The 10,775-nt window shown below is 50.3% G+C and overlaps 1 protein-coding gene across 1 annotated transcript; it reads right to left on the bottom strand.

Annotated features, from left to right (window-relative positions):
- Window positions 1–10,358, bottom strand: LOC101712169 (keratin, type II cytoskeletal 73). The gene is made up of 9 exons (XM_004872695.3): window positions 9,609–10,358; window positions 7,921–8,135; window positions 7,018–7,078; window positions 6,395–6,490; window positions 5,543–5,707; window positions 3,265–3,390; window positions 2,693–2,913; window positions 1,664–1,698; window positions 1–876 (listed from the first exon to the last, which is right to left on the bottom strand). Exons 1-9 carry the CDS (start codon window positions 10,053–10,055, stop codon window positions 620–622), a joined length of 1,623 nt encoding a protein of 540 aa, XP_004872752.1. The 5' UTR covers window positions 10,056–10,358; the 3' UTR covers window positions 1–619.
- Between the last annotated feature and the right edge of the window lie 417 nt (window positions 10,359–10,775).

Below are 10,775 nucleotides of genomic sequence, written 5' to 3'. Positions count from 1 at the left end.
TGTAGAAGTTTATTGGTGGATCACAGGAAGCAGGGGTGGGTGGGGCTAAACAAGGGCAAGAACTCTCGGACTGAGAACCCAAATCCCATGGTCAGAAAAACCAGCCATAAGGAGACTCTCAGGTCTCTCATGGCCAGTGGCCATGCCACATTCAATCTGTGACTAGGTGTCCGGCCTGAGTTGGAGCTGGTCTATCAGGCAACAGTTCTTGTAGGTCCACCAATGCCCCTAAAGTCCCATGAGTCCAGAAAGCACATGGCCAGATGACTGTCTGAGCCAGGGTTTGAAGGGCACCAGGAGACTTGGGGCTGTCTGTAAGTGAGAACCTTCCTCTACAAGGAGACATGCAGGCAAAGTAGTGGTCAGGTCCTCATCAGGAAAGGTGGCTGAGTTAAGAGGTCTCTTTGTATGGAGGAGACAGAAAGATGGGTGAGAAAACTCCAGCCCTAGAGTCCTGATTCTTATTTTTAAAAGGCGAAGGCAGAGTTGGAAGAGAAGAAAGAGATGGCAGTGGCAAAAGGCAAGGAGGAGATAGTGACAAACAGAACAGAAGAATTTCGTGGAGAAAGGGGTCTAGAGAAACAAGGGTGTGGCCGATGCTGGGGAACAGGCTCTCACTTTATCTCATGGTTTTTTTGGTGGGCGAGCTCAGAGCTGAGGTCTTTCCCTGGATATCCTTGAATTCACTTGCACTGCCCAGCCTGGTCTTGGCCTCCCCACAGGGACTGCAGTTCCCACTTCCGGTGACACAGCCCCCAGACAGCATGCCGTAAGCCCCACTGACAGAGCTGGGCCGGTAGCCATAAGTGTTAGTGCCACCAAACCCAAACCCAGCCACTCCACCTGCTGTCCCAGCCGTAGAGCTGCTGATGACCGCTGTGAAGAACAGAGAGCACAGTGATCAGTGTGTATCCCAGGACAGGAGTGACCCAGCCTGCCCTTAAGCACTCCAGTCCCAACTAGCTTAAATCTCTTCCCCTTATGCAAGCCTTCACATTATTAGTGAAGACACGATCAATTCCTGAGCAGCCCAAGCACCAGGAAACACAGCTCAGATCCCACTGGACTCCTCCATTGGGCACCTGTTCATTCTTGGAATGAACAAGAGTAGCAAGATCTTCCCCAAAAGGAAAGACAATGCCCAAGCACAGATAAACCAAGCTCTTGGCAATCCATTTAGAATGCATTCTTAAATTTTCTCTTTCAAAGAATTTACTGATAGCTTGAATTAGGGAATTTTTGCCATTCCTTTCTTAGGAGACTGGACTAAACCCTGTGGGGCCAGCATTAAAATCGATTTGCACTGCATTTGTGTGCAAATGTTTTTACTCCCAGAGGGAAGGTGCAACCCTGTACTTAGTTGCCTTCACGCAAGAAAGCCAGGTGGGGGTGGCAAGAGATGGAGTGGGGCTGAGAGTTTCCTTCTAATATGAGTAAGATTTCTGGGGAAGAAGCCTGTGTGCAGTGGCACAGTCTGATGGGGAGCTGGCTCCACCAGGAAGGCAGCAGCTCTAATGGAGGGTCAGCAGGTCTCTGCAAGGGAGGCAAGTGTATGCTGGTGGTGGTAGTCCCTCAGGCAGAGCCCATGCTGTTCCTCAGGGGTCCCACTCATTTTCTTTGTTGATTGCCTAAAAATATCCCCTCAGAGACATGAAATACTCACAAATGCTCACAGAGTTTGTGTATTCACCAGACATCCTGCAGAGAGAGGAAGCACAGGTGAGTCCCCATCACATGGGACCCAGGGCTGCCCTGCCCAATGCTTAGCACTGGCCAAAAATCACCCACCAGACCAACTTCACGAGCCTCCACCAGCTGCCCAGATGGCAGTAACTGCTCCTGTCGCCTCTGAGCACCTCCTTCCTTCCCATCTACTTTTTCCACTTCAGAGATGTGGGGGCCTGCAATTTTGGGCCCCCACTGCAGGGTTTACCTTGAGCCTATTATTTTACTGCTGGGAAGCTGCTGCCTGAGTAAACACACAGGTGGAAATATTAGGGCCAGGAGTTGCTGCTAATGAACTAGCTATATGTCTCAGTCCATTCTGGACCACAGGGTTTTCCATATGTCAGTGTTTCGAATACCATCCATCCTTTCAACAACTGCTATGACTGTACAGTTTACCCTGTTACACATTTAGTATTTTTAACTGAGTTTGCATTTTATAAGGAAATGCACTTCTCTTTAAAAAAGTTTTATATTACCATGGATAAATAGAAAATCAGTGCTAGTTAAATAAGAAAAAAGTAGGAATAAAGATATAATGTGGGCCAGGGTTTTAGCTCAGTGGTACCACTGCCTGCCTCGAAAGCGCAAGGTTCCAAGTTCGATCTCTGGTACCAAAATGATAATAATAATAATAATGTAAATAAAACAATTTAATGGAAGGAGGGAGGCTGGCTGCCTAGAGCTTCTGAACTTGAATCTTCTTGAACTGTCTTTTTATTAGCAGGGATATTTGCAGTGTCTGACTGGTGTTAAATTCAGCAGCACCAATCTGAGACTCTGAAAAGCCAAAGGAGAATTGAAAAGAACCATGCTATGACATTATCTGATTGAATGCTGTCTCAAGCTATGTTTGTTGGTGAATCCAAAAATAATTCCAGCCCTTCCAACACACAGTCCCCTACAACCTGGGAAAGTGATTGGGAGGGGAGGATTGCAAACTTCTCACGGCCCCTCAGCCCTTCACCTGCACTCCTCGCCCTCCAGCAGCTTGCGGTACGTGGCGATCTCCACATCCAGCGCCAGCTTCACGCTCATGAGCTCCTGGTACTCGCACAGCATCCGGGCCAGCTCTTCCTTGGCCTGCTGCAGGGCTCCCTCCAACTCGTCCAGCTTGGCTCGGGCATCTTTGAGGGCACAGTCACCCCTCTGTTCCGCATCAGCAATGGCCGTTTCCAGACTGGAGCACTAAGAGACAGGAGATAGCATGGTCCCCTGAGGGTTAAGGCACCAGATCTCACTTCATCCCCCACATGTCCACAGTGGCTGGACCCTCCTCTGTCCTTTTCAGAGCAGAGACCCAGCCATATCGCTGGCGGTGGAGCCCTTCAACCCAGCACTAGGAGGCTTGTTATTCTGAACTCTGTGGGTTTATGAAAAGACCCTGGAATCAATCATTCCAGATTTCAGGGGGGAGCAAATGTTAAGGGAGGCAGCAGGGGCCCTGTTGAGGAAGGGAGATTCAGGAAGGAGAGGAAGAAGGGGCTGGGGGCATGCTAAGCTGATCCTCCTTCCCTTTGGAGCAAGGCAGGACCTCACCTGCTTCTTCACACTCTCAATCTCCGAGCGCAGCCTTTGGACAAGCCGGGTCAGCTCTGAGATCTCACTCTGGGTGTGTTTGAGGTCATCCCCATGCCGGCCTGCAGCCAGCTGCAGCTCCTGGAACTGGGGAGAGAGGAGCCAGAGCAGATGCATGACTCAAGAAAGACTGTACTTTTGTTTGAAGAACCTGGCAGTGGGGGAAAGGTCAACAGCCTTCCCTTCAACAATTCATTCTTTGGGTGGGTTTGCCTTAAGCATAGCCAATCTCACTGGCAGTTATATTTGGCCATCAGGACTGTTGGAAGTCCCATGCTCTCTACACCTCAGCTGTGAAACACAAAACTCCAGGTATGACCCTCCTTTGCCTGCAACCCTTCAAGGCCAAGGTCAAATTCAAACTCCTAACATGGCATCAAAGTGCTCACTTCTCATTGCCCCTTCCCGTCACTATTTGGCCCCCTGCTGTTCCAAATAGTCTACAGTTCCTCTAAACATCCCACATGCTCTGGTGTCCCTGTGTCTGCATGAGGCTCTACCTCCACCTGGAAACCCTTCCGTTCAGCCAAGTGGCAGAGCCATTTCTTTGACAAGCTTTTCCTTATCCCCTGGTTGGTACAATTCTATTCCCATTGTCCCTGACATGCCAGTCCATAGGTAAGGCTACACCATACCGTGATGGCCCATTTCTGTGCCTTCCCCATCACACTCAAAATAAATGGGTGTTAGGACTTTTCATTACTAAATTCCTAGTGCCTGCTTTATAGTTTTCAAAGGTGTGATGGAGAAAGTCATGGTGGCACACATCTGTAACCCCAGTACTTGAGAGGCTGAAGCAGGACTCAAAAAAGATGTGATTAAGAATGAATAAGCTGTCTGTCTCTATTTTCTAAACTCTTCTTGGTAGCTTAGTTCAGCCTTGGGCTATCTTAATGGGCTAGAAGGGAAAGATGGAAGATGTAGCATGGAAGAACATCAAGTGTGTGTTTGTGTGTGTGTGTGTGTGTGTGTGTGTGTGTGTGTGTGTGTGTGGCGGGGTAGATTCCGCTATATCTCAATACTACCATCCATGAATTTCAGGTCATCTACTATTTTGGATTATTCCTGCCTTTCATATCACCCATGGAATAATCAGAAGTTCTAGCCCAGAATCTGGCTTAAGGGAAATGCAGAATAGGTGTACTATTATTCTGTAGGAGCAGTACCCTGGGACAGTGCACTGCCCTATCTCTGTCCCTGAGTGCTCAGCCCAGCATGGCCCCAGATTCAAGATTCTTCCTGTGGATGCCAGTCCTCTGGAGGCCAAGGGGCATCTCTCTGTGCCCTTTGTGTTTTCATCTTTGGTGTATCCTTGGACAAGCAGCCTTGTCTTGCTTCTCTGGAAGGCCATGTGAGCAGGGCCTACCCTTGTTCTGTACTCAAGAGGCCAGTAGGCAGTTCCCTCCTGGTGCTCAGCTCTCCCCTTAGGCTGTGCCCTGACATCTCTACTTCTTACTCATTCTGAACATGGCTTGTAATCGTCATGTGGAAGAGTCTGGGAACGGGATTCAAGTGAGAGCCTTTACCAAGAAGCACTGGCCTATGTTTTCTCCTGGGTCTTGAAAGCTTTCCTCTACCTTTTGAAGGCCAAACCTCTCTGTTCCATGCTAGTAAGGAAGCAAGGTGGAAGGAGAGATAAGGTCTCCCAAGAATTATTTCCCTAGAGAAAGATCCTGAGCAGGGAACAATTAGAGTGTTGCCATCTTGATCTGAGAAATTGAGTTATCTAAAGAGTCACTTCCCACCCACAACCCATTAGAGGAGTTAAGATCTAAGGGACACAAACTCCCCTTTATCCTCAGAGTTGGACTTGGGTGAAAAGGTAGGAGTTACCTGATCCCAAATTACATGGAAGGACCCCCTAATTTATTATAATGACTGAAAGAGCTGAGATGCTCATGTTTCCCCTCCCCCAGATTCTGTGGTGCTCTCTGTCTCCAGGAAACTGGTCCTGACCCACCCTACCTGCTCCTACCTCCCAAGTCTGCACTCTGTGCACCCATTCCTTTCCACTCAGCTGCTTACAGCCTCCAATGGCTCCCACCATCTAAGTGGACCCCAATGACAAAGCTGTGTCCTCTCCTTCATTTGGGCCTCCCTGAGCACCAGGGACAATGCACAGCACTAAGATTGAGAATATGCTTGACTGAAGTTCAAGGACCATGGCAGGCCATGGGACAGATGAGACAGACTAGGCAGGAGCCCAGCACACATGACTTTGAACAGGGTGCAGCCTCACCTTGGTCTGGTACAGTGCCTCAGCCTCAGTCTTGCTTTTCAGGGCGATATCCTCGTACTGAGCACGGACCTCGGTGATGATGCTGTCCAGGTCCAGGTTCCGGTTGTTGTCCATGGACAGAATGACAGATGTGTCACTGATGTGGGACTGCATCTGAGCAATCTCCTGAGACAAGGAAGCACAAAATACCTTTTACAGTCAGAGGAAGGTCCCAAGGTGATGCTCATGTCTTAACAGGATGGCTCCAGACTTTGCAAATAGGTTGCAAGCTGCAGTCCCCAAAGCTTGTGAGAATGGAGCTCATCAGCTCAAGTTTCAATACCATGTTGGAAAACTGCTGAATGGGTTTGAAGCAGACCACAGAGAAGGCAGCTCTTATGTCTGTCACTTGAGATATGGGAAAGGTGGAGGGAAACATCCTGCCAACATGAGAGGGATACTTAGGACACAGGAGTTCATGAATGCTTGGCCAGCAGGCTAAGGCTGAAAGCCAGATGTTCACAAAGGAAAAAGTAGAAAGGTTTCGAGTCCCCACCTCCTGGGAACTCCTCTCCAAGACTCCAGGAAACATCCCAAGCAGCAGTATGACAAGCAAGAGCAAGAATACGCTGGACTGAGATTTAATGAGAACCCCGTAAGGACTCACAACTTTCTAAAAGATGTGACAGCAGGACATCTGGATCCAGGCAAGGACTGATAAGACACCAAGATAGATCATCACTTCTGCCTTAGATCTCCAAAGCTCCCAGCACCCACCTACTGGTGATCTCTGGACTCTTAGTTACTGAGTATGGTAACCATTCATCACAAGCCTGTCCTGCCAGAAGACAGATTGGAGGACTGGTGTCTTACCCCTTCGTACAGGCACTTGAAAAACTTGATTTCTCCCTCCAGGGCATCCACCTTGGCCTGTAGCTCCACTTTGCTCATGTAGGCTGCATCCACATCCTGAGGAGAATCCAGAGGCCCCTTGACCTCCCCTTTCCAAAAACTCACACAAGCCTCTCCCATGAAATGCCCCAGTGCCCAACCCTATGACTTGTTACCCCAGGGAAAGACTCAAGGCTCATTCCAGCTAGGACTCACTACCAAACCTCAGGCAAATTCCTTAGGCCTCTTTCTCAAAAGAGGACCTATGAGTCCACTTCTCCACATAGCAATCTTCAGGCAGTCCATGGGGCAGGCACAGCCATGAAGATTTGTCAGAGACAAGCAGTGTGGGAGGCCTCAACCCCTCCCAGAGCCTGTCCTGTGACCCAACACAGTGGGCATGACCTGGGAACTGAGTGACCACAGCTGGATTCCTGTCTCAGAAAAACAAGGAGTTAGATTACCTGTGCTAGACGATCATCATGTCAACAAGCCCTCCCTCTCCTCTGGCTCATCAGCACCAGATGCTTCCATGCAAAGCATAGGCCTCAATCCCTCCTCTGCTCCTACACCTGGGGCACCAAGGGCCAGGCACCCCCTCTCACCTTCTTAAGCACCACAAATTCATTCTCTGCAGTTGTGCGCTTGTTTATTTCCTCTTCATACCTGCAGGAAATGAACCAGTGAGCAAGTATGTGTTTGTGTCTGTGTCTGTGTCTGTGTCTGTGTGTGGACCAGTGTGTGTGTGAGTGCATGTGTGTCCATGTGTTCTCACTGAGAAACAAAAGAGAGACTCATGTTACAGAGCCTTTTAATAGGTTGGGAGCCTTTGCAATGGTCCCAACTGATTAGGCCTATTTAGCCAAGTTGTGGGAGCCTTTTTGGGCCTGATGACTGGATGTTCTGGATTTCCTCTGATGCCTGTGGAGTGAGGAGGTTCTTCTTCCCCTACTCAGCACCCAAATCTAAGAACATCGCTGCCCCTTTCAGCCATGTTTCTTGAAACCTTGTGGCCTGGCAGCCCTGTCAACTCCACTCTGTCCCAATGCAGGAGTCCCAAGGAAGCCAGAGCTGTCTCCTAGGATAAGAAGGAACATGGTTCAAACATCCAGGACCTCTGGGAAATGAGAGAGGATGCTCACTAGGAATCCACCTCTTTCTCTGAAGGGGGTTTCCTTAGAACTTGGCACACTGGGTGAGCGTAGGAACCTGGTGATTGTCACACACACACACACACACACACACACACACACAGGGTCTCTCAAATGAGAAGCAAGAAGGAACTTGCCAAAGAGGAGACATTCCTGGTACTACACAAGGCACTGACTGCTGCCTACCCCACCTGCCCATAAAAGGTGTTCATCTTGCCTGTGCAGATGAGCTCAAATGAATTTCTCTGCTCAATTTCAGGCCCCCTGAGCCCATAGGCAAATGTCCCACTGTCTTCTGGGAAAGCCCAGCCCTAGAAGGTGGCTAGTGTGAGTACAGTGTCGCTGCTCACTGCTCACCTCTTCTTGTAGTCTTCCACCATGTCCCTCATGCTCCTCAGCTCTGAGTCCAGCCGCACCCTGTCCCCAGACAGTGTCTCCAGCTGCTTCCGCAGGCCACTGATGTGGCCCTCATAGATGGACTCGAGGTTCTTCCTGCAGTTGTTCAGGTCCAGCTGCTGCAGCAGATCCCACTTGGTCTGCAGCACCTGGTTCTGCTGCTCTAGGAAGCGCACCTGTAACCCAAACCAATAGCCACCTGGAACCTAGTCCACAGACAATCAACTTGGGAGTTCCTTTCCTAGGAAGGAACTGTGCTGTCTTATGCTAGAGTAGCTTAAAAGGTAAAGCCCTTAAAAATGCCACTCAGGCCCCTCCCAACAAAAGACCCTGAGACTGACAGAGGCCCTCATTCTGGGGACAGCCCCTAAGATCAGGAAGAACCCCAACATCTCCTTTCCTTCTCTATCTTTCAAGATCTCAACCTTCTGTCTCCTCCACACCTAACTACATCTGCCTGGACCCATGTCTACCTTCAACCAGGGCTGCCTTCCTAAGGCCTATCCTTAGGTACTGAGCCAACACATCTTGGCTTCTGCTTGGGGCCTAGTGGCTGGGCCTGTGCTCTGCCCAGTCTGTGTCTCCTTGTTCATGGCCTCTCCCAGCCCAGCTGGAAGGGAGGTGCTCTGCCCTCTGAGGTCCTGAGTCCTCCTCTGTGACTTTTAGACCTGGATCTCTACTCTCCACCAAAGCATTTCTTCAGAGGGAAAACAACCATTCTCCAGTTGCAGTCTACAAATATGGTGTCATTCCCTTACTTAAAACCCTCTAGTGATTCCACATCACTCACACTATCAAGTTTTTTACTATACTCTTCACAATGTGCCCAGAGAACCTTCCTCCCTTCCTCTACTGTGTACTCACACTCATATACGCAAGGGCTCCCCTTCCCAGACAAGTCCTATTATCCTGTATATGCTCTCTCTCCCTGGACTGCTTTTGTTCACCTCCACCTAGAAAATTCCTACTCATACTTCACCATCCTACCTCACTGTTCCCCACCCCACCCCCAGGAGCTTCCCAACTTTCTAAGCTCAAGAAGTATCTATACTCAAGACCCTCTTACCACTTTGTTTGAGACCCTCAGAGTGCATCAGAACTACCTAAGAGACTTGTCAAAATGCAGATTGCCGCGTCTCACATGAGCATTTTTGACTCAGTGGGTCTGTGAGGGGCCTGAGAGTGTGCATTCCTAACAAGTAGATGTTTCCGGCTCAGGGACCACTTTTGAGAACCGCTGCCCTGGTGCCTGCGGTCACATCTACCTCCTCTGAGAGGCAAGGTGTGTTACATTCCACCCAGATCTGTGCTGGCCTGGGTCCCCTGAAAGGAAGAGCTGGGCTCCTTGGCTCCCCAGACACCCAGACTGGCACTGGCCTCTTCTCTGCCTGGCTTCTGAGTCCCACAGATGGCCACCCTCCCACCTCTCTATCTGGAGGCCACTTTCTGCCTCCCGGACACTTTCTCAGATGAAGCTTCCTAGTTCCTCTCACCTCTCTGGCCCCTGTGCCTCAACTTTGGTGTCCAAGGCACTGTCCAGTCCCTCTCTGCTCTGACCTGGGCCATATCCTGGGAAGGTGTTCCACAGTGGCAGGAAAGGTAGAGGAAGGACAGAGGTGCCATGTTCAGCTTTCTCCATGAAATCTCACCTTGTCGATGAAGGAGGCAAATTTGTTGTTCAGTGCCTTGATCTGCTCCCGCTCCTGGGCACGCACCTTCTGGATCTCAGGGTCCAGCTCTATGTTGAGGGGGGCCAGGAGGCTCTTGTTGACAGTGACCTGGTGGATGCCCCCAGGCAGGTACATAGACGGAGATGAGGGGCCTAGGGTCACATTGCCAAACATGCTGCCAGCAAAGCCACTGGCCCGACCCCGGCTAAACCCATAGCCCACTGCTCGCCCAGGGCCACTGGCCACATTGAATGGCATGCTCCAGGCACCCCCCAGGCTATAGAGACTCTGACTGCTGAAGCCTCCACTGAGCCCTTTGCCCCCTGCCCGGTAGGAGGATGAGCTGCCCCCAGAGAGCACTGCAGAACAGCCACTGAAGCCTCCCTTGGCGACAGCTCCCGGCTTGCAGGTGAATTGGCGGCTCATGGTAGGGAGGCCAGGGAGCTGGGAGAAAGTGCTAATCCTTAGCTGTGATGTGGCTCACCAGCCTCAGATCTTGGCCTCCTCCTTTATAGGGCTTAGGAGAGAGCCACTGCTGTAATTTATGGGTTTAGTTCACCTAGAGGCAAGAAATGATTTTTCTCCCAGCAAAATCAGAGACACTAGATAAATAACTTAAAAACCCAGAGAATGCTGGGCTTGCAAACCTTGCTAGTATAATTGCATTTATCTAATTAACACGGGGTAATTAGCCTGGCCAAATTATCCCTGGAAAGATCTTGCCTTGGGAGTTCGTCACAGCCTTGACTATTCTTCCTCAAGGCATGATGGGGACTGGGATTGCCGAGGTACCCAAGAAGAGACCTTTAATTGACAGCATCATTTGTGAGAAATCTCATGCCTATGCCAGCATCAGATAGGCTACTTCAGGGACTCTGGCCAGCTGCTTTAATGTGGTTAGGAAGAGAGTCCTGTGGCCAGGCTTCCCAGGGCTCCTAGAGACAGTTCTCATGGGTGCCCCAGGGCCATGGGTAAGAAGCCCACCAGGAATCTAGGCCCAGCCCACTGGCAGACAGCCTCCTTCTAATCTGCACCCCCACCCCAGTCTCCTGAGCCAGACAGACTGCCTGTTCACCTTTATCTGCACATGCTAACTTCTACCCCTAGTCTTGAACTTGAAATGATGGCCACTGCTACCTTTCACAA

This window comes from Heterocephalus glaber, unplaced genomic scaffold, assembly GCF_053883595.1.
Source record: "Heterocephalus glaber isolate CG9 unplaced genomic scaffold, H.glaber_assembly_v1.0 deba00001060, whole genome shotgun sequence".
Taxonomy (NCBI): Eukaryota; Metazoa; Chordata; class Mammalia; order Rodentia; family Bathyergidae; genus Heterocephalus; species Heterocephalus glaber.
The sequence above is the reverse complement of the archived record's forward strand: the minus strand, read 5'-3'. Positions and strand labels throughout refer to the sequence as shown.

Coding starts and splice junctions, on each gene's coding strand:
- LOC101712169 (XM_004872695.3), bottom strand. CDS start 10,055: ATGAGCCGCCAATTCACCTGCAAGCCGGGAGCTGTCGCCAAGGGAGGC. Junction 8,136..9,608: donor TTGCCTCCTTCATCGACAAG/GTGAGATTTCAT, acceptor TTTGGGTTACAG/GTGCGCTTCCTAGAGCAGCA. Junction 1,699..2,692: donor CTGGAGGGCGAGGAGTGCAG/GTGAAGGGCTGA, acceptor CTCTCTCTGCAG/GATGTCTGGTGAATACACAA.